Source organism: Mytilus californianus, unplaced genomic scaffold (genome assembly GCF_021869535.1).
Source record: "Mytilus californianus isolate M0D057914Y unplaced genomic scaffold, xbMytCali1.0.p SCAF_18, whole genome shotgun sequence".
Taxonomy (NCBI): Eukaryota; Metazoa; Mollusca; class Bivalvia; order Mytilida; family Mytilidae; genus Mytilus; species Mytilus californianus.
The window spans coordinates 5379423-5403703 of record NW_026262666.1 but is presented as its reverse complement, the minus strand read 5'-3'; the positions used below and the strand labels follow the sequence as shown (position 1 = coordinate 5403703).

At 32.8% G+C, this 24281-nt stretch overlaps 1 protein-coding gene across 1 annotated transcript; it reads right to left on the bottom strand.

Moving 5' to 3' along the window:
- Nucleotides 1–15262: 15262 nt before the first annotated feature.
- LOC127726606 (tripartite motif-containing protein 2-like) lies at nt 15263–23722 on the bottom strand. The gene is made up of 4 exons (XM_052234026.1): nt 23570–23722; nt 21701–21842; nt 17974–18124; nt 15263–16772 (listed from the first exon to the last, which is right to left on the bottom strand). Exons 2-4 carry the CDS (start codon nt 21831–21833, stop codon nt 15860–15862), a joined length of 1197 nt encoding a protein of 398 aa, XP_052089986.1. The 5' UTR covers nt 21834–21842; nt 23570–23722; the 3' UTR covers nt 15263–15859.
- Nucleotides 23723–24281: the final 559 nt, after the last annotated feature.

Here is a 24281-nt window from a genome sequence, read left to right as displayed (position 1 = left end):
TGTGGCACCCGTCGTTGCTTATGTTATTACAAATCCGGTAAATAGTCTAATTCGGTAAGTCACATTCGTTAAAAGGGAACGGTATTGTAGTTACGACATAAGGAACATATCCGATATCATCTGTGAAACGGTTATTCCATAACGGTCAACCGACTCGTGATGGCGTCCGTAAAATTAACGAAGGGATGATTTCAACTTCACCATTTGGAACACTTGGTTTAATAGCTTCCTTGTGAGCAGCAATCCTCTATCAAGGAAATCATGATAGGAAACACAAGCCAACTTCTAAAGTAGAAGACCGCATTTGAGATCACCCCCAGATTTTGGTGGGATTCGTGTCTCAGTCTTTAGTTTTCTATGTGGTGGTTTTTTTTTTACTATTGTTTGTCTGTTTGTCTTTTTCTTTTTTAGCCCTTGCGATCTTTTTGCTATCCGTTCACGAACTGGAAATCACATTTTTGTTATGAAATCTTATACAAGATCCATAGGATTAAAAACAAAATACAAAAAATATACATGGATGATTTTAATTAACTTAATTTTCGTTGTTTTATATAAATTTATTTAGTCATTGCAAGAAAACACATATTTATTGCGGCAAAGCTTGAATCCCTTAGATACAAGCATTCAGTTATAAAGTTCAAATTTAAATAAATTTGTTTGATTTATTGCGAAACTTATTTTCCCAAAATTTCAATATCATATTCAAAGTCTTTTAGAGACATTATATTTTTATTTAAAAGACAATGAAAGACAACATTGAATTGATCCTCTACATTGTCATGATCGTTTCAACTGTTGGAAAAGTATTGCATGATTGAAAACTTGAAGACTCATCACTCGGATCTATTTACCTTTATGTAGAACATGTATTTACATACGTTGATCTGAGAATTATTTAGTCGAACTTAATAACCGACAAGACAACCTATTTTCATTATCCATTACAGACTTGCCTCTTCTCACTTCTGTGTTTTGGCTGGAATTAAGTGTTTTAAAAAATGTTACGACAGTAATCATGATTACGCACATAAGGCAATATATCATGAAAAACTCGAACTATTGACAGTCACTGGTTAGGAGACAACCATTTGATATTCCAGGGGGAGCAGGAGGATTTTCTGCTGATTGACTATTAATTTGTATCTGTTGCTACGTATGCTTATTCTTTTCATCTGCCGACCCCCAACCCCCAACCCTAAAATACATCAAATGTTTGTTCCCTTACTGGAACTACTTCTTAATAAGCGTGTCCAATAACTGCCTACAATTCAATGAAATGAATGCGCACTATCATTGAAACGAGTTTCCGATTCTTGAATCCAATGTCTGGCCACGTGAATAATGACAATAAGGTAATTATTGTCCCAAACAGACTACAAAATGCATACATACTCCAATTCAAATTTTTTATTTTCGTAATTGCAGAGCCCTTTCGGACATTATAAATTTTGCAACGTTCATTCACACTTTGAAACATCTCTTTTTCACTACGCTCAGTTTGATTATTTTATTTAGGTACATCACAATATAAACGCGCATAAAAGCCATCATGAACACATATATAATGAAGTAACAGAACAGAAATCTGAAACGTTCATCTTTGTTTTTCATTTAATTGTCCACGAGGGAAAGTTCCCATTATTTACTGATACATGTATCATCTAATCATTCCTAATACAGCTAGATTAGTGTGTTACACACTCATCACGTTCGCCTGTATATATTAACATTTCTTTTCAACCCATCGCAAACATGCAATACAGAAACAAGGGCCGACACAATATAAATCACTTCCGGTTGCAAATGTTTAACGTCTCACCAAGATTTTGAAGATTTGAAACAGTAGAATTCAACAAGATTGCTGAGTTTTGATCTCTATTGATATAATAATATTAGTTAATAAAAATACATTAAAAGGGCCTCATTCATTGTTTTGTCATTGTAGTATAACCATGAAAACACAGCAAACCGAAATCTGAGGAATCAATGCAACTCTTGCATGTCTTTCGTGCCTTAGGTAAGAACAATTTTTGAATAAATGTGACAATACAGGTTCAACACAGTGATAAAAATTACATAAATATATTCAGATTACCTTTACGAGTGTGCACACAGAAAGGAAGTAAAAAGTGCAAAGTTCAATTTATCTCCTATATAAATAGAATTGATTGAATTTAGGGACAATATCAACGTTTGCTTTCAATCCGTCTGCGATATTCCATTAAAAGGTGATCGTTAATCATGACAAATGAGCAAAGGAAAAGGGAGGGTCATGAAGTATCCCATTTTGCTCACAAAACTACGCTAGAAATGAAAACAACAGTATGTTTATGCAGTATTCGCTGCATTGAATTACAAGATTGAAGATTTAATAAACTCTCTCCTTTACTAGCAATTTTAGATAACGACATCTATCAATACCTACATTACTGTTTCTCTGATAAATTTGTTTAAAAATTACAATAAATTTTCAATTTACTACTTGATGGTTCGAAGATGGTCCATGCTATCCATCTAGCAATACCTACATTACTGTTTCTCTGATAAAATTTGTTTAAAAATTACAATAAATTTTCAATTTACTACTTGATGGTTCGAAGATGGTCCATGCTATCCATCGTATCTAAATAATATTTATTTTGGTGATAAACAGGAACTAATGTCTTATATAAAAAAATATTCCACGATACATGTGTGCATACTCTATAGTGTCTGTACAAAATACTCTCCGAAAAGAATTAATCTGATTTTAAGCGGTAATGACGATCTATCTTAAAAAGTATGCTCTTTATCTTATTTGTGTTCACTCATTTCGAGTTTATTGTTAATGGAAACATTGTAAAGACCATTAGATGACGGCTTATAATAAAGCCGAATATCAAAGATTGAAGCCATTTTTTTTTCTAGTATGGTAATAGTGGAAGGGTGCCGAGTATGAAAGACACGCAGTGCGGATATAAAAAGTAATACCCTTCAATAAAACAAATGCCAATAGAACTATGATAATTGTTTCTGTCGTATTTAGGTCCTAAAACATACACTCGTATTAAGGCTATTTCTGTAGTTTGCACGAACGAAAAGTAAATAGCAACACATCTAATGTGACAAGTTACATCGTCTGCTCTGAGATTCTAAATTCTAATTAGTCCGCCTTAGAAACAGTGCAGTCATGCGATGTTGTCTATATGTTTTTGATTCGCTGAAAAAATGATATAATTGTATTTTGAACTTTGAAAACAACGTTAACATTGGATGGAATATAGGACGTAAAATGAGAACATAATTAAAAGGAGATGTAAGATAAATGTCACTAAGACACCAAAACAACGACAAAATATACAAAAGATCTCTAGAGGGCCATGCACAAACAGTCGGAAACAATAGACAAGTGTGTGTGTAGGTTGCTTCAAATTTCCAGTGGCCTCGCAACATGTATTGCTGCACCCATACCATTTTCACAACGACATACCACGTATAAAAAGATGTTGTCTCAGTACTCTGTAGTCATAAATGTCCTTAATGCATGCACTTACACGGGTTAGTATCTGTTTGTTTTTTTAAGATATAAGGAATATTTGTTTGATCACTCGGATTACCGGAATGTCATCTTTGAAAATAACAGCAGTATTGACGTATTTTACAAATACATCAGAATATAATACCGATAAAACAAACCTAAAAAAAACACGAACTATTTGTAAACAAGCGAAATTGAGAATTTACGTCACATTAATGAAACGTGATAGTCTGGTTTGTCGAGGTTAAGACAATCTGTTACAATATCTCGACAAGGCATGAAGGTCAAGTAAATTATGTCAAAACTAAGTCATTGATCCCCAATTCATAAAAAATATTGATTAAAAAGTAAAATAACAAAAATACCGAACTCCGAGGAAAATTCAAAACGGAAAGCCCCTATTCAAATGGCAAAATCAAAAGCTCAAACAAATCAAACGAATGGATAACAACTGTCATATTCCTGACTTGGTACTGGCATTTTCTTATGTAGAAAACGGTGGATTAAACATGGTTTTATAGCTAGCCAAACCTCTCACTCGTAAGACAGTCGCATAAAATTCCATTATATTGACAACAATGTGTGAACAAAACAAACAGACATTTTAGCTAAAAATGTCAAAAATAGGAGTACAGCAGTCAACTTTGTGTTATAATCTTAATCACTCTGGGTTTTTTTATCGTTCCATAAGCTATCATCAAAATTGTTTTTTGACACTGGTGATCATGGTCAATGTCCAATCTCCAGCGCAGAGCTCACATCCTTTCCTTAACTACTTCGTATCACTACACTAAATATGTAGTGTAGTGTACTGAGTATACGGAACGGAAACGAGCGCTGTACGGAGATTGGGTCAATGTCCTGGCGTTCTATAGTACACTAAATTGTGAACTTCATAGTGTTCTAAAATATATTACCACAAATTGAGTTTAGGCATAGTGATAGTAGAAACATTTAGAATTGAGAAATACTTCCTTACTTACGAGGCTGTTCAGGTATTCTCAGGTCATTAATTTCACTTTGAGATGAAGACCAGCAATAAAACGCCGTTCCCTTGCTTTTCGTGTGTTTTTTGCTGTGCATGTACTGAATTTGTGTGATTGATGGATACCCATATAATTTTTTTTCTATTACTATATCACTTATATCAGATTACTATCATTTATAGTTATTGGTCTTTTTCCATAATTATAGAATCGTTTGTAAAATAATGAAAATTATACATACACTATTTGAATGTTTAAAACATTTTTGGTAGCAAATAATGACGTTTAGGCTGGTTACATCCACCGGTTCCAATATGAAAAAAGATATCAACTTGGTCAGACTTTATGAACCGATACACGATCAATAATCAAAGTTTATTGCAGGAGCACGAAGTAATCGAATGACCGTTTTGCATAGAATATCAATTAATCGTTTTCTTTTCGCTAAATGCCAATAAAAGTTTACTCGGATCACATTTACCGATATTGAAACATCATTTTAAGAAATGTCTGCATAGTATGTGCCTCTTCTAAATCAGAAGCCTCGGCAGTAGTATTTCAATGTTCTAACTTAATGTTTTCAGTTATTTGGAGAATTCTAAAATAACAAGAACCTGTTTTTGCAACTACTCTAACCAGTGCTGAACATTTATATAGTATAAATATATTAAACACATGAGAATTTCCTTAATTCCAACAAAAAGAAATATATTAAATAGTCCCTCTATTTACTGTGTTTTTACTTCAAGTAATAGTTAAGCCAACCTTAAACATTTCAATCGACCAGTATTGACCGCTTTGACGTATTTTCCGGGTTAATATTTACCACCAAATCTTGCAAGTAAAGTCGTATACTATCAGTGAATATTACTAACTGACATAATGATGTGGAAGGCGAGACATATACATTTGAATCAGTATTATTGGATTTTGGATTCATGCTCGATCGTTCCAAAGGTAACTTATATCAATAAATATAAGTATTTACCATTCATTTTTACACAGACCCCACAAACAATTTTACATATTTTCACCTAACAAAGATAACTTTGAACAATGTTGAATATTCATTAGGCAATGTCAAATTTTAGGAGGCCTTCAGAGTAAGATAAAACATACAGTTTGTTAATATGGACACAAATTCCGTATGATTCCCTAATTTTATCATTTGCAGTGAGTAAAGTTTTGCAATTTTTACCATCTGCTGATATCAACACAACACTTCTGTTTCCGCTTGAAATCACGTAAACGATGCCGTGCTGATCAACAGCTATTCCAGTTGGATTACTCAAAATTGATTTGTCCTTATATTCCCAACGTTTCTCTTCCCCTATACTATAGCATTTGACTAAAGAACCATAATCAGTATAGTAAATATTCTCTCCCGAGGTTGTGATGTAACTAAAATTGTTCTTCATGGTGTCATCTTCCACTATAGTTATTACTTTATAGCTTGACATGTGTATCGCTACGATTCCTTTTCCTACTTCACTGTATATTATCTGTCCTTGTCTGTATGTTATACCGCGATATCTGCCTGTTATGATTTTATTTAAGGTCTTTCCACTCCGTTAGGAAAGACCTTATTGTTAAGGTCTTTCCACTCCGTTAGGAAAGACCTTATTGTTTTTCTAATGTTTTTTTTTTCTTTTTTTTTTTTTTTTTTTTTTTTTTTCTATTTTTTCTTCCAACATTTTTTTGACCTGCCCTCCTCTCGTTTCTATTAGAGTTATCAAAACCAAATATGGACCATCGATAGACCTCATCATGAAGTATTACCAGATGACCCTGTTAAGGATTTCATCATCTCCTTTAGAAGTTATCTCCCTTTTATTGGTTTTTTTCAACATGGACCCCCTTCGTTGTTTTTAAAGATATCATGACCTTATTTGTACATGAGGTAGATCTCATCATGATGTATTACCATATGAGGCTGCGTAGGATTTCATCATCCCCTTTGAGAGTTATATCCCCTCGAAGCAATTTCTTTTATTTGCATTTTTCTTAAAAAGTATTAGAGATAGAATCGAATTGAAATTGGCAGCATGTACAAGAACAGATGGCAATGTTAATAAACATAAACAATTAGTTTGTTATCAACACTTATAAGGAGTTATTTCCCTTGAAAAATTATACACAATTTTTGAAAAAATTCTATTTCGAGACCGGAAGTCGTAGAGACTTGGGACCTTCACCAATAATCTTTATTTCATGTGACCTTTAATTTGCACCCAAGGTCAAAGGTCACTGAGTGCAAAAAAAATTTACGCTGCAATTTTAACCTTACATATTAAGAAAACGATAAGAGTTTGCTACATACATACTGTGTATAAAATGTTCCTCTCGACGAGCTCTACATTTTATACATTAAGCTCAAAACTGTCTGACCGTCTGTTCAAAAGTTACGACGAGATAATTCTTAAAAGTATAGTATTGTGTGTATATCTTTTTAAAGGTAACAGATATCAACCTACTATAAATTGCAAAAATGATCAGTATTGTAAGACCTTCAATTTAAGGTCAATGTCAGGTCATGATGAAATTTTACCTTGACCTTCAAAGTGTACTATGACCTTGACCTTGTAATATTTGAATGGTCAATATAGTCCTGAGTTGAATGGTGGTAGTCCCATTTCTCTACGACTTCCGGTTCTCAAATTTGGTATTGCATTATATATTTGATGATTCATTGTGACCTTGATGAACTTCGGAATTGTCCCGAATTTTTTTACAATGTTGACCTTTCACTGTAGATCATTTTTCTTTTAACAGATTTGAGATATCTGTTGTCGTTTCAGAAATAATGCACTTTAAAATTTTGCGAGCGGCGGCATGTATTTCTGAATAAACAACAGGTAACCACCTGAAATTATCAGATATTGAAGAATTTAACATGGTTATATGTTTGATTAAATACCAAAAACATTCAATGAAAAAAACCCAAAAAAAATCAATTTGAAATTTTCATGTTTTGCATTGACTTTGTAAGTTTCATAATTTCTATTTATACAATTGATATTGCATCATTTTTGGCACTTTGCCAAATGGGGTCATTTGATATATCAAATTGAAGGTCTTAATGAGCTCTTCTCAAAAATGAAAATTCTAAACCCCTTTTTCATTCCAGTGGGAAGGGTGGGGTCATTTAGTGCAAAAAATTCAAAATTCTCAGATGGTTAGGTTGTCGCATATCAAATGAAAGTCCATCAAGCGTACATTTCAAATATCAAATTGACGTCCCCAATAAATGGGTTGGAATGGGGTCATTGAGTGCAGAAGATAAACTGTCTTCTAAGGTAAAGTTGTTGTATATCAAATGAAAGGTCATAATGTGTACATTTCAAATATCAAATTCCTGCCCTCCAAAAATGAGGTGGATGGGGTTATTAAGTGCAAAAATCAAACTTTCTAGAACATGGCGTTGTCGCATATCATATGAAAGATCATCAAGTCGACATTACATATATCATACTTCCGATATCAAAAATGTAGGCGGATGGGGTCATTAAGTGTAAAAAGTGAAAATTTTCAGAAGGTATGCTTGTCGTATATCAAATGAAAGGTCTTAAAGAGTACATTACAAAAACATCACTGTTAAAGGAAAGACCTTTCAATTGTTTTACAAACAATTGAGATACTAGTTGATAATTTGTTTGTTCTCTGTGTCTACAATTAGTATTTGATTGTCAGAAAACGTTGTAACAGCTACTGTTTCGTCATCGATGCATGTAACATCAAACGGTTTAAGAATTTTATCATCTTCTGCAGGGACGAAAAAAAGTGCACAGCAAAATTCAGTTAAGTTTTAAATTTTCTAAAACATACAATGCATTTGAATTTTATTTATCTAAGGCATGCTATGCACTAAAACTTTTCCAGATGCACAGGTGTGTCTGTACTCAGAGTAAATTTTGAGGTGAAAACGCAGCCATTTTAGCCGAAGGGTCTACATGAACCATAAATGCACAAAGTGCATCAGTGTAACTAGTATAAACATGAAACACAGCAAACAAATCTACGTTTCTGCATTAGAAAAACCAAAGCAATACTAGGTATATACAATTTCAGAATATAAGTGCTAGAAAAGGTTCAAAAACGTGATAAAAATAAATATATCAACTACCTTTATATTACGATTCGACACACAGACAGGAAGTAAAAAGTTCAAAGTCCAATTTCTAAACGATATAAATAGATATTGATTAATTTCGGGGACCATCGCTCAGGCAATGTCACGTTTGCTTTCAATCCGTCTGCAATGTTCTTAAAATGTTAATCGTTAATAATGAAGAAAAGGGAGGGAACAGGTGATGAGTTCCCAAAATAATTATAGAAATTAAACAGCTACTGATACAACAAAATACATATTCAACATATACTGAGGGCCTATAAAAACGCAACCCCTATATGCATTTCCTATTAAAGTCATACGATGATTTCAGAATTTAACAAAAAAGTTTTACTGTGAAAAAAGTGTACGTGTACGTAAACTTTTTTTTTAAGAAAATGAATTGTTGCATCAGAATCTTCAGAAAAGTACTGCTATTGAATACACCTTATAGCTATTTAGTTCAATCTGGGGAAAAACAGTCACTTAGACAACTGCCTGTGTGGGTCAAGTGTCTCAAAAACAAAGGTCATCAGTACCGAGCGCGAGCTGAGTGAGCAAAAAGTTTAGATAGCGAACATTTCAAAACTTTGATAGATTATGGTCTTTTTTTAAAACACAAATAAAAATCATAAAAATGATTTATTTGAAGTGTTTACGATAGTGTACAAATGTCTCTTTGAAAAGTTTTATCCAAAATACATTGTTTAAACATGGCCCCAAATAGCTTCAACTGTATGAAAAAGTTTTGTCATTTCAGAACTTATCAGGATTGGAATAAATAGCGATAAGTGTATTGTTGTCTTTCCATATTTTAATTCGCCGTCATTTGACTTAAAGAGAATAAAATTAAACCGTATCAGAGATTTATTTTTCTCGGTTAAATTCGAATTTTTATCCGTCCAAAAATTTTCGCTTTGGATGGCAAACTTCAACCATAATGTGCCCCAATAGAGAGAACATTTTTATATTGTTATAAAAAATGACAAAAAGGGGACCTAGAATATGATATGTTGTGTTTCTATTGTCACTCAGTATATATCTAAGTCATTACTGCTTACTTTAAATTTACGTTTCTCAAGTTTAACGTAGATAATTCAGATTTAACTTTTTTTCAGAAAATGTGGGTATTGCAGAAATATTGTTCTTATCAATACTTCTCTGCACTTCTTTATCTTAATGCATGTAATGATGAATTGAACTTCATCTTAAACCTCTGATTTATATAGAACACAAATTATCTACTCTACCAACCTCTTTCGACACTCGAATTGTTGTTTCTTATACGGCTTTTTTCACAAATGTTGTTGTTTGTCAATATCTGTGAACGAATATTTTTTCTGATAAAATTTGATAAAAAATACGATAAATTCTCATTTTATTACTTGATGGTTGGAGGAGGATCGATTCATGAAACATTATTACATACTAAATAGTGTCTGAACAAGATACGTTTCAAAAAATATTGCTCTAATTTTGAACCTTAATGACCATATATCCTTTCAAAAACTACATAATTATTGCTTTTAATCGGTTTTTTTTTTTTTTTTTTTTTTCTTTGTGAACTCATTTCGAGTGTATCATATCTCGTGTAGAATTCGTGATAATGGATCTTTCAGGGAAACATTGTAAGAACTAGTAATGAAGGGTTATTATAATGCCAAGTATCAAAAACTAGAGCATTTACTTTTTTTTATTTTAGAAACAGTAGGAGGGTATTCGGTAAGTAAGACACGCAGTGCGGATATATAAAATAAAATCCTTTAAATAAAATAAATGTGTCAATAGAATCATGAACATTGTTTCTGTGGTATCTACCACGTTAAGTATGCACTATATATGCACTATATATGATACTATATATGCCCTTGAATTTTTACTAGATAACATTTTTGTTCGCTTTGGAGATTCCGTATATCGTCAGGTTATCGGAATTCCAATGGGGACTAACTGTGCACCACTTATTGCGGACCTTTTTTTGTATTGCTATGAGTTACAATTTATGACAAAAATCAGCAAAGACCAATCGAAACAACATCTGATACACAAATGTAATAATACTTTTAGATATTTGGATGATATTTTGGCTCTCAATAATGACGACTTCAGTATGTATACTAAAGAAATTTATCCTGTTGAACTTACTTTAAATAAAGCTAATACTAACAATGACCACTGCCCTTTCCTCGATCTTGATATCTATATCATTAATGGAAAGCTTAATACTAAAATATATGATAAAAGAGATGATTTTTCATTTCCTATCGTTAATTATCCATTTTTAGATGGTGACGTTCCCTTGTCACCATCTTACGGTGTTTATATATCTCAACTTGTACGATTCGCTCGTGTATGTAACAATGTTTTAGATTTTAACGAGAGAAATTTATGTATTACTGAAAAATTATTACACCAGGGTTTTCGATATCGCAAACTAGTCAAAACATTTACTAAATTTTATCATCGGTATAAGGACATCATTCGTAAATATAGCTCAACATGCAGACTTCTTATACGTTCAGGTATTTCACATCCAATTTTTTATGGAAATATTCTTTACAAAGCACAAAAATGTCAGTATTCACCTCTGAAGATAACAAAACCTTTAAATAGACTTATTAAGAAGGAATATAGTTACGATACTGTTGTCAGGTCATTAAAGATTGCATATTTTGGCGTTAATATTGATTCACTTATAGGGTCTTTGCATCGGCACTAAACACATTTATTTAAAAACCAGTTGTTGGCATGACACGGGTTATGTTCTTCTCATATATGTTATGATGGTATGATACTAAACCCCTAACGGGAAGGATTGTGCCTGATATTCATATGATGAAGACATAATCTTTCAATCAGTTTAATTGAAGTCTGGAGCTGGCATGTCAGTTAACTGCTAGTAGTCTGTTGTTATTTATGTATTATTGTCATTTTGTTTATTTTCTTTGGTTACATCTTTTGACATCAGACTCGGACTTCTCTTGAACTGAATTTTAATGTGCGTATTGTTATGCGTTTACTTTTCTACATTGGCTAGAGGTATAGGGGGAGGGTTGAGATCTCATAAACATGTTTAACCCCGCCGCATTTTTGCGCCTGTCCCAAGTCAGGAGCCTCTAGCCTTTGTTAGTCTTGTATTATTTTTAATTTTAGTTTCTTGTGTACAATTTGGAGTTTAGTATGGCGTTCATTATCACTGAACTAGTATATATATTTGTTTAGGGGCCAGCTGAAGGACGCCTCCGGGTGCGGGAATTTCTCGCTGCATTGAAGACCTGTTGGTGACCTTCTGCTGTTGTCTGTTCTATGGTCGGGTTGTTGTCTCTTTGACACATTCCCCATTTCCATTCTCAATTTTACTCGTAATGAGGCTAATATTGTGGTTTTACACAAATACGATAAAACAACAAAAATATTGTGTGAGTATATGACGATTCACATCTACCTTTATAGGAAATATTCAGACAACAATATATAGAACTGACGTCTCTAAGCCATTTATGATGTTTTGTGTTACATTCATTTAGAACAAGTCAAGCAGATGAGGAAAGACATAATCAAAAAGTGATTTTCTATATAACCAATCGGACTAGGGTTATGCAGTCAGGCGATGTTGTTTTGAAGTCTTTGTGTATTGACGTATTTTGCAAATAAATCAGAATTAAATACCTATAAAACAAACAAAACAACTCCAATTATTTGTAAATGAGCGAAATTGAGAATATACGTCACAATAATGAAACGTGATAGTCTGGTTTGTCGGGGTTAAGGACAACTTAATATTATAATATATTGACAAGGCATGAAGGCCAAGCAAAGTATGCCAGAACTGTGGCACATGAAATAAATATTCATTTAAACACTCAGTCTGGTTTTTGACCGTTCTACAAGCAATCATCAAAATTGTTCTTTGACACTGATAATCATGGTCATTGTCCTGGCGTTCAGTGATACATTAACTTGTGGCCCTCATATCGAGTTCGGGCATTGCCATAGTAAAAGTAAAAACATTGAGGAATAAGACATTCTTTCTAAACAGGCCGTTAGTGTATTCTCCTGTCATAAGTTTTATTCTAAACAGGCCGTTCATGTATTCTCCTGTCATAAGTTTTATTCTAAACAGGCCGTTCATGTATTCTCCTGTCATAAGTTTTGTTATAAACAGGCCGTTCATGTATTCTCCTGTCATAAGTCTTATTCTAAACAGTCTCCTGTAATAAGTTTTATTCTAAACAGGCCGTTCGTGTATTCTCCTGTCATAAGTTTTAAACTAAACAGGCCGTTCGTGTATTCTCCTGTCATAAGTTTTATTCTAAACAGGCCGTTTATGTATTTTCCAGTCATAAGTTTTATTCGAAACAGGCCGTTCATGTATTCTCCTGTCATAAGTCTTATTATAAACAGTCTCCTGTCATAAGTTTTATTCTAAACAGGGCGTTCGTATATTCTCCTGTCATACGTTTTATTCTAAACAGGCCGTTCGTGTATTCTCCTGTCATAAGTCTTATTCAGTTTTACTATCAGTAAATCAGATTACTATGTTATTTTGTTTTGTTTGACTTTTTCCATAATTATAGTATTTGTGTTAAGTAATGAATTAATAAAATGAACAATGAGCTTGAACACTTTTTAAATGTGTTGAACCTATTTTGGTCATAGGTACATGGGGACAGGACAATTTTTTTAGCCCTCCCCCTTTTTTCCAAAATCCTTCTTTTTTTGGTTGTTGTCTATTCATTTCAATTATTTTCGCGTTTTTCTGTATACTCTGATCATAAATATACTATAAATAGCTTGTATTTGCTGTTTACTATCAATTCCAAGTTTTACTATCCACAGCGGTCACTGATATATTATATAGACCTATGATTTTGGTAGCAAACAATAACGTTAAGACTATTTGCATCTCTATTGGTATCAATATGAAAAGTGGTCACCTTGGTCAGACCCCCCCCCTTAAAATAATTGATTCAAATAGTTTATTGTACAAGTTTCTATTTATTTATTATCTTATTCTTTTGTTTGTTTATTTGCTTCGTGTGTTTGTTGGTTTGTATTAAGGGAAGGGGGCTTAACTTAACATGTCTTATAAATTCCACTGTCTGCCCCTCAACCTCCAACCTCCCAAAGGTACATTTTGTGTAATTTTTCCAGCATTCAAAAATCATGTTCATTTAATTGATAAAATGAACAGGAGGATACAATATGGACACTTATTAGTGCAGAAATATCACTCTTGGTATCACTACGATGTCACAGTTAAACTTTATTGACATCATTGTATAAGACATCTTGTAGCAACATATATTTCCGAGTAAACCTTGGATAATATAATTTTTGATCATTAGTAATTAAATCGTCGAAATAAAGCTTTATAGATTTCATGCGTCCGAAGCGCTTTTCTGGATTTACCTTCATCGGAAACGCTGAACGCCGAATATTTGAAAGCTAAGGATTTTTAAGAACCGAAACAGTTGAAGAACTATATGAACAAAAAGGACAATTCAACAAATAATTGTTAAATTCAACTAAGGTCAAAGTGAGGCTACTGCTTGCCAAGATGAAAGCATGAATTGTGTAGCTCTTAATCAAATATGTAAGGCAAAGTCAGAAAATATCATAACTTTTATTTGACAAACTGATGTCGTATGGACATTTGAAAAATCTCACTTGATAGATTTACAAAAAGGACCTCCTTTTTACATTTTATAGTATGTATATAACGGTATATTTATGCATATTCAATTTAACCCGTTTTGGAATATTTTTTTTTCGGATTGAATACTTTCTTTTAAGATGTACGTGCAGCTAAGATTTTCCAATATCACCAAACATATGCAAAAATGTACAGAAAGCGTATAGCGGAAAATGTTTTATTGGTGCATGTAAACGAGTAAAGTGGTTGAATGAAGTTTTCGATATACGATCAATATTTGAAGTTTATTGTAATCGAATCATCGTTTTGCATAAAACACCAGTCAATCATTTTTGTTGTTCACAAAATGCCGATCAACCATTTATAGGTTCGCATTTTCCGTTATTGAAACATCATTTATTTAGAAATGTCTATCGTATAATATTCATGTGCCTGTCTAACATCAGGAACCTCGTCAAAAGTTTTTCAAAGTCCTGTCTTAATGTTTTCATTTGTTTGGAAAATTTGCTGTTTAATGCAGAACTTTGAAATATTTCTGTTAAATTTATTTACTGCGATTTTGAGGTTAACAATTGGCATATAAGAAAGACACCAGTCCTATCTATTGTTGAAGACTGTATGTTGCCCTCTTAGATTGGTGCATTTTTAGTTATTGTCATGGTTAGGTATCTGTCTCATTGACGTATATAGCACATCTCCTTTTATCCATGGTTAGCTCCAGCAAAAGCTTATATAAATGCGAACAAATAAAACAAGAATTGCATAGTACAGTTAACTCTTCAGCTATTATCATATTTAATTATATGAAAGGCCAAGAAAGACAACTCCTGTATTTCTGAACGAAAATGACGCCAAGTGATTTGATTAAAATGAACAAAATGAATACTTTTTATGAGTCAGGATCGCAAAACAAAATAAAACGAAATACCGCGGTTAAACTAGCTGTGGCGAAAATCTTAGCCTTTCGCCATATAACACAAGAACATCTGAAATTTAACTTAACGTTTTAATAAAAAACGTGAAATAACTCATAACAGTTAAACGCATTTTCTCAAAAATATCACAGATTAGATACATGTAAATGCGAATCAAAGCAAAATAAACTACTTAGATAAACTGCAGCGTATTCTAAATTTAAACATAAAATTCATCTGGCCATACAATTGTTTTCAAACTGAATGCATAAATTTTGTTTTTAAAATATCCATGTAAAATTATTTTCATTTTTTACTACAAAGCGTTTAAAAATACATTTGACATTTTGATATTCAGTCAAAGTTAAACGGTTGTTTGCACCTTTCTTCTGATCGTGTTCAAAGTACCGGTATATTGAACCAATTTCGATTGTCCTTTAATGATAGTTGATAAAATACCTGTCAATCAGAAATGAACAGAAGAAACGTGTTCTTTATAACCTTGTTCTCTTTTCATTATATATATTTTCAATGTTATTTTATACAAGGTTTGTTTTAAGAAGCAAATATTTAACTACGATCTGTCACCCTCATAAGCCAGAAAATTTCACTTTCGTCTTGAAAATTTCTCTTGAATAGAAAAGGACAATCACTTTAGAAACGTAAAAATATTTACTAATTTGGAATCGTCAGTCCTTCTTTGTCAAATTTTGGCGTCGGCGTCCTGCGCTTACTAGATCCAGGACGTGTTATATGACAATAACATGATCTGAATCTGAATATTTTGACACAATGTGGTCCGGCAATGCTGAATTCTGTAACAATCAAGTGACCTTCCTCGCCTATTGCGCATGTTTGTACAGGACCGGCTGCATCAGCAGGACAGATAGCTTGTTTCAGTAACGCTCCTCTTTCAGAATAAACATTGACGGTATGGTTGAGAGAGTCTGTAACAACAAGGTCACCGGTTCTATCGATGCATATTCCCGATGGAACAATTGATAATCCCTCTCCCGTAGGCTGAGGTGTAAATCTGTACAAGAGTCTGCCGTCGTATGTAAAATATTTAATTAAACAGTCAATCGTATCACAAACTATTACTTCCGATTTATTATTCACACATATTTGGCACCCTGCTTTAGTCTTTTCAAATCCCCCGAGGGGGAAATTGTGCAAAAGTTTTCCTCCTCTTCTGTATATTTCTATCGTTCGAGCGCATGTACAAACGACAATATTGAAACTTTTGTCACAAGAAATACTAAAAGGTTCGTGTGAAGTCGCAAATTGGTATTTAAAATTCCCTTTTGAAGAAAAGACCTGAATCCGTCTGTTATTTTTATCGGCTACTGCAATGTCGCAGTTCGGTAATTCTGTTACTCCAGTTGGTTCGTTGAACTGTCCCTCTTTAAAACCGCGCTTTCCAAAAGCCCTCATTAATACGCCAAACTGGTTTAATACTTGAACTCTGTGGTTCTTTGTGTCCGCTATCAAAATAGCGGAATCTATGGTTGCTGCCAAGCCTCGTGGGTAGTTAAAATCTCCTTCGGCTCTGCCTCGTAACCCAATGTTGAACAATAATTTATTTGGCCTACAAATGAAAAAAAATCAAAGTAAGTAATTGGTTGAAAAACTACCAAAAAGGACTGTTGTCGTTTTCTCCCCCTCATTCATTGCTTAATCATTTTTTTACTATTTTTGTGGTATTAAATTTGTGGCAAAACTTACACATTCATATATCCAAGAATACAGAACGCCATTTCTTTCCAGTACATAACTGAACGTCACAATACGTTGCTATATGACGTTATAGTCTTATTGATATTTGGCTCTTGAGGTGCCAGACCACCAATTCACCCACTTCAATTTAGAATATATGTAAAAGTAGCCCTTCCCTGACTAAAAACTAGTGCCTTTGATGTCTTTGTTTACTAAACTAACAAACAAATTTGCAGAAATAAAACTTTTGATGAAGAGAAGTATATGTAGAGCATTTTGAGCCAAATTTTACTTGTCCATGATTTTGTATCAAAGTTGAGGGTTAATCTAAGATTTCCAGAAAACCAGGGGTTATTTTTAGTAGCAGTTGGGTTCCAAACGGTGGTGTTTCATTACAAGACTTTAAACATTGGTTGAGAATTAGCATATAGAAAGGTGAAACATGTTCAATTCAGAATATGGCCCGAGAACACAGTTATTTCGTAGTGCATTTCTTTTAGACAATAAATGAAAATTAAAAAACTCCCACCTGCGCTTTCTCAATGATATTTTTACAGTGTGGTGTACTACGTTTTGGACAAATTATAGAAAAATTCATCAGCTCTAACTCAAAATATGGACAATTTTATGTTAAGGGGGTCTTTAATTCTTTTGACAGCTTCCGAAATACTAACTTGTAACCTGTTTTAACTGGACCAAATCACTACTTTACTTTAAAATTCACGACCCAAATTTTTTTTAAAGTGTAATTTCATCCCCTACTTGCTATTTGAGGCATAAAACATGCTTTTGAATGGGGACATATATGGTTGAACCCCCCCCCCCCCCCCCCCCCTTTATCCTGGGTTGGAACCCCCTTTTGAAAATGGCTGTATCCGCCCCCTGTATCTAATATGCTAACATGTAAATGTCAAGGTAAGCAGCAAATACCAATGTTTGGGTTTGCCAGGGATAATATAGGGATCAAAACACATTTCCCCGTACTATACGCACACAAGAAGATTGGTGGTTTCGAAAATTTGAGATAACATAAAAAAATGTATTAGAAATTGAGAGAAGGATTATAATTTTACTTTTTAATGCCATCTTCTGTTTTCTCTATTTTTTTCACTCTTAAACTGTCCGTGCTTTTTCTAGTTTCGGCTAATCCTTTTGCTAATACCCAAGCTTCCCATTCCCGCCGATCTCTCAAATCTTTCATGGATTCTTGTCGACAGTCATGTGCTGAAAAGATTGTAAAAAACATTATAACAAACACATTATGAATAAACAAAACAGCCACCAAAAATTGTTGTGAAATAACAATAGCATATATGAGTATTAACTATTTAGTTTTGAAAAGTAATGTAAATACATAGAAATGCAATATTAAATGAATACTAAGTGGAAATGTACGATAATTGTATGTTACTGAATTACTGAAGTGTGTAAAACAAATTAGATATGTATAAGACATTAGTTGAGAAACAAATCATTTGTCGTTATCCTTATCTATTGTCTATTTATATCCATTTCTTTTCATATCTGAAATTTGTTGAAAAATCAACTGACGGAAGAACAGAACCAACCACCATAAGTAAAACTATTTGAATAAAATATTTAAACTTTAATATTTGTTTTGGTAACTTTGAGTTCATATCAGTTCCAACAACAACACGGGTTGACTAGGCCAGGTGAACAGAAGAATGTTCACCTGGCCGATCTTTGAATCTTAAAGAACCATGCATTAAATTCCTCTTTGAGTGATCCATAAGTAATGTTTCCCTTCCCAACGTATACTTTTTCCAGTGGCAATTCGAAACATTTCGCTCTTCATCTCAGTCAACCCTCTGCAAACACTTCTATTTAGTACACTCAGAAGGTGGATTAAATCGGGTATCAGATCCGAGCCTGCTACCTAACTGAATTATTGTTAAATTTGTTATTTTATCATTGATATATTTGAAACATTTGCCACTGGACGTTGATTAAACAGCGATCAATAAATCATATCAAAGATTTTGATTTCTGAATTATTGAAGCCATATTCCTGTCCTATTTTTATTGGATACCCCGTATCACCGAATATGGCTTTCAACAAATTATAACATGAACAACACGATGGGTTTGTACGAGTGGAGTATGGATTATGATCTGGGCATATATCTCGAACTACAGTAACTGTTAGCCGAATGTTTGTTTTGCTCGAACAATAACTACCTGTTTAATATTTGTGGTGTATTATTTGTTATTGTCATTTAGACTGACCCCTTGGTATTTGCTTTTTTTACTCTTTTTTTTTAGGGGTGTGGAAAGGGGGGGGGGTCTTTTCTTACTTCCTTTATTGGAACTAATTATGGTAATATCTAGCTGCACTAAACATCATCTTCAACTACGTTAAAAGATGTCCTTGAGATAAGCAGCTAAAAACATTGCTTTCATCTGCAAATATTGTTATCGCTTTCCCTTTCCATTTTTTTAATGATCCATATGCTAAGAACATAATGATTATTACACCGTTAACCTCTCTGTCACATCTAAGCTAAATATATCATTCAAATTATGATTTTAGCAACTAAAATATGAAAATAATAATCTAGCAAATTCAATAACCATCTAAAATCATACTTTCCCATTCCGTTTCTGCTGAAACAAAACATATGTAATTTGAGCTGCGGCCTTAATATTGATATTTCGAACTAGCCATGTTCACAATGGCTTATAAATGAATGCGAGAATATGGTTTTAATTGTTGCAAAATCTCGGCTCATGGTCTATTCTCATAGGCACTTCTCTCTGAAATGTTTTTTACTCATAAACTTTCATATATAGGCGAAAAAATTCAGAGACTAGTGCCTGTGCCTATTCTGTAAAGGCTACGTTTTCACATAAAATTTTAAAAATAAATTTTAACAATATTTCTGTTATCTTATACACGTTTCTATGTTTACTGTTCGTGTGTTTATGCGCGTCTTTAAATAAACATTGTCCATGGGTCCGAGGTTGACCATTAACTAATTTTGAAGTAAGTACAAATATTGATTTAAAGTTGCAATTTTTGTTGCACTGGTTAAAAGCGATATATCTTCAATTTGTTAACCAACGCCAAAATGCATTGTAATCATTCGAAGCTCAGTCACCCCCTTCTTTCTTTCGTTCTTTCTTCCCACTTATATTTTTATTGGTTATATGGAAAAGTGTATTATTTTCATTTATTTGCGTACTGGCTGATTCTGTTTTTGTCTTTGTAGGTTCAATCAGCAATTGTCATTGTGGATAAGTCTAATGTGATGGACTTTTGGAAAGGACTCCCACTTTTTATCTATGATACTCCTCTATTCTAATTTTCTCATAGAGGGTTATGATATATAAAATATTATTATACTTCATGTCATAATGCCAGATTTTGATTGGTTAATACGAGGGAGACAATTTACTCTATCCCATGGCAAATACTCTATAAATAATTACCCTTCACGGAGACGCTTGCTCAAGTGTGAGATTTATTATACGGATGATTGTTATGTACAAGACGACATAGTTTATTACTTTGAATTTGAAATTTAATAAACAGTAATAACAGAACATTCAGTATAATAAATTAAATAACACATATCTGAGAGGGTGATAGAGCAGATTGTTAACTCTCGAAAAGACATTGTCAACCTTGGCTTCACCTCAGTTGACAATGTTTTCTTGGGGTAACAATCTGCTCTATCACCCTCTCAGCTATGTGTTATTTATATACTGTTATTGTAAAATCGTATCGATCAGAGCAAGAACACATTAAAAAGTGAAGATAAAGAAAAAATTTAGATACAAAAAATATCTACAGAGAAAAAGGGGGTCCATTCCCCAGGCGCCTGTTTGGTGGATCTGTTTGGTGGATCTGTTTGGTGGATTGTTACTTAAGTTATTGACAAGTTAATTTTTTTTTAAAAGCATAAAATAAGGGATAAATTAAAACACTAAGAATTGTTACAAAAAAAATTCAGATATTAAAAATATCTACAGAGAAAAAAGGGGGGGGGGGGTCCATTCCCCAGGCGCCTGTTTGTTGGATTGTTACTTCAAGCTATTGACAAGTTAATTTTTAACAACATAGAATAAGGGATAAATTAAAATACTAAAAAAAAATTAATAAAAAATCGAAAATATGAAAATTGTGTGGTAACATGCAGCACATAATTAACCTACAGCAACAATGGTGGGAGAATATGATATTGAGTGGAGAAGTAAAAAGGGGGGGGGGGTCTAACAATAATACAGTATTTTTCAAAGAAAAAGAATTGTAGTGCTGATTTAAATGGGCAGTTCATGGGAACATATGGAAATCATTCAGCCGATCATTTATTGAAATATAAAAAATCAGATCTATTGAAGACAATTATATACACGACCAACTGTTTCACTTGGAGAAAAGAACCAATAGCGTGTAAAAAGTATTTTCATTTGAGTTAATGTTTTGCTCAAATGTAGTCTCAATCTCATATTACATTTAATATTCATGCATAGATCGATGTATTTTGGATTGTTATGTCGTTTGGTTGCTGTCTCATTGTAATTTTATTATTGATAATAACAAAAAACTCTCTCCAATCCAGTGTTGCAGAACTTTTGCTTCCGCCACTGTTGGACATGAATTAAAATTTTTAAGAAAATAAAAAAAGTCGGACATGAGGCAAATTAGTCAAGAAAGTGCGGGTCACAGTGACTGTCCGGCCAGTTTCAAATTTCCTTTCAAATTGGCCCCTGTTTACATACTGCGTGATTCTTGTGTAGAACTTTACTCTTTATGCCCTGTTTATACAAGGAACTTACCCTTTGGTCTTCTGTGGAATATATACGGAGATCGTTCGTGATACAGCTCTTTTAACGATGGCACACTGGAACGAATATCCGGTGAAGTGTATCCATGGCCGTATAATCTGTAACGGGACAGATAATCCACCATGATGGCCTTCTGTAAACAGATATTATAATTAGGTAAAATAATGCCGCTTTAAAATAATTCTAAAGGAATTCCACTCCTCTGATCTCTATACGATATTAAATATCGTAAATTATAAAGCACATTTACGTGAGCCTTGTTAGTGAATGTTGTTAAAGGAGATGTGGACACAGACACATGTCTCTGATGAGGGTATTGCGTCAATGAGACAGCAACACAACGACTTAATTAACCAAAAGAAATGTAGAATTCTCTGTTTATAAAATTCTATACAATTCTGCATATATGGAGAGAATTGTAAATAAAGGATATGATTGTTAAAGAAAGTTTGGCGGACTCTATTTAAAATAGTTTTAATTGGTCGGCTTTTTATATGGTGAACGTCGATCAGACGATTTCTAAAAAGGAGAAAAGGATGTTATTGTTTTGCATAATCATGTCCTCCTACCGTTTGCAAACCAGTCTTCAAAATTTCTAAAAGTGTATATATATAGATGTGTTCCACACTTTGTTTATAGTTATGGAGAACTTTTGCAGATTTTTGCAGATGGTGAAATATAGCAAATTCTCAGAAACATTTCTGAAAGGGGTGCACATTTTATGTAATTATCTCCTCTAAAATTTTCACCAGGGTTATCTTGATTTCTAGAATGTCTATCTGTACACATTGACATTGACACACACCCACCTTTCTGAACATTTATGGAGAATTTTTGTTTGTTTAATATCTCCTGGGAGACTGGTTTTTCTGGCGTTTAATAAAGTTGTAGATTTTCTAAACTAGATTTCAAATAAATGCTCTCTACAGCATATCAAAACAACCCCAACACATCAAAACTTGTCAATATAATTTTCCAAGTCCCAGTTAAATTCTTATGTATTTACAAAATCAAACAAATTCCTATATCATGGTATAAAATCAAGGATAAGAAATTCCAAATCAATATCATTATCTTTGTACGATTTCACACAAGCATGGATGAAACATGGGCTGTGGTTGGAATTTTCCTTTAACAAACCATCCCTTGTGATTGTATTTCCATGTACCTAATTGTTCGCAGTTGTTATTAATTTCTAAAATGAAGTTTACACAGAAAAACTTTGTAAAGCATCTATAGAAAGAGTACTTTTAAAATTTCAAAGGGATATTGAATGTTTAACAAAAATCAATTAAACCCCAATATTGATGACTGATTAGTTTGTTTTTTAAATGTCAAAGATAAACAATTAGAAAAGGTCGTTTTGAAAACCTGATCACTCATGTAATCGACCTGCTCAATTATTCATGGCATAAAAAGGGGGAGGTGTAAAATTCACAAACAAAAATCAAAATGACATTTAAATATTTTTCAATATCAAACGCGAGACATTTAAATTCAATGACTTAAATTTTATTCAATGGCATGTATAAAGAAAGATATGTACTCGACAAAAATCACCTAAGGAATTTAACTTCTAGACTGGTTTAATTGATTTTCGGTGCAATGATAAGATCGAAATCGTAATTATTATAAAGTATGATATCTTCGTTATATATTTAATATATGTCAAAAACATAAATGAAATCCTTATGAACCCAAGATAAACAAAGATCATACAAAACTAATAAAACGAAATATTCCAATTGTAAAATTTAATCCTATGTAGATCTCAATCTAGACATGTAATTTGGCACGCATCGGGATCAACACGTCCTATGAAATCGACAAAAATATAAGTAAATAATGAAAATTACATACCTGACTATATTTGAAAGGAAATGTGTGATCTTTTACATATCTCCAGACATACGTTAACGGTCTTATCGGATATCGGGTAGCTTCGCTAGCAACGGAAGTCCCGAAACAAGCTCAAACACGCAGGACACCCGTTATAGTAAAATATATATGTTTACGTTTTAAATGAAAATCACTGGAGGTAAACTAAACTTGTCAATCAAAGTTCGATAACAAAATGTCTATATGATCTATATCAAGGATTTACAAAGTCTATATCATTGTTAAATTATATTAATTATCTGTTGTTTATTCGCTCCACTTGTCTAAATTGTACGTGGATCAGTGGGTCGAGAAGGGCAGAATATGAAACTACGCTTTTTAAAACAATTATTTAAAAAATTAAAAATTAAAAGTTAAAACAATCGAATCAGATTTATTGTCATAACATATGTAACATATGTCATAACATATGTATATCTTTTTGGGCTGCTTGTTTGTTATCTATATCAACCACACTTGCAATAAAATGCATTAGTATTAAAAAAAAAGCATACTATAGATTCTTTATCTACGTATTCTTTAAGAACTTAAATAGTTCTTGTTAAACTTTCTTTTTTTTTTATCTCATTGTTTGTATTGTATTATGAAAAATTATTGACGTTGTAATGTTTATGCCCTTTGGGGCCCATAATTGGAAATAATAATTGTAATTGTATATATGTATATATATGTA

What these genes read in the sequence shown, in the direction of transcription:
- LOC127726606 (XM_052234026.1), bottom strand. Translation starts at nt 21,833, where the DNA reads ATGGTGGATTATCTGTCCCGTTACAGATTATACGGCCATGGATACACT. An exon ending in ATTCCACAGAAGACCAAAGG is followed by an intron (nt 18,125 to 21,700) that starts GTAAGTTCCTTG and finishes CAATCTTTTCAG; the next exon opens with CACATGACTGTCGACAAGAA. An exon ending in ACAGAAGATGGCATTAAAAA is followed by an intron (nt 16,773 to 17,973) that starts GTAAAATTATAA and finishes TTTCATTTGTAG; the next exon opens with GCCAAATAAATTATTGTTCA.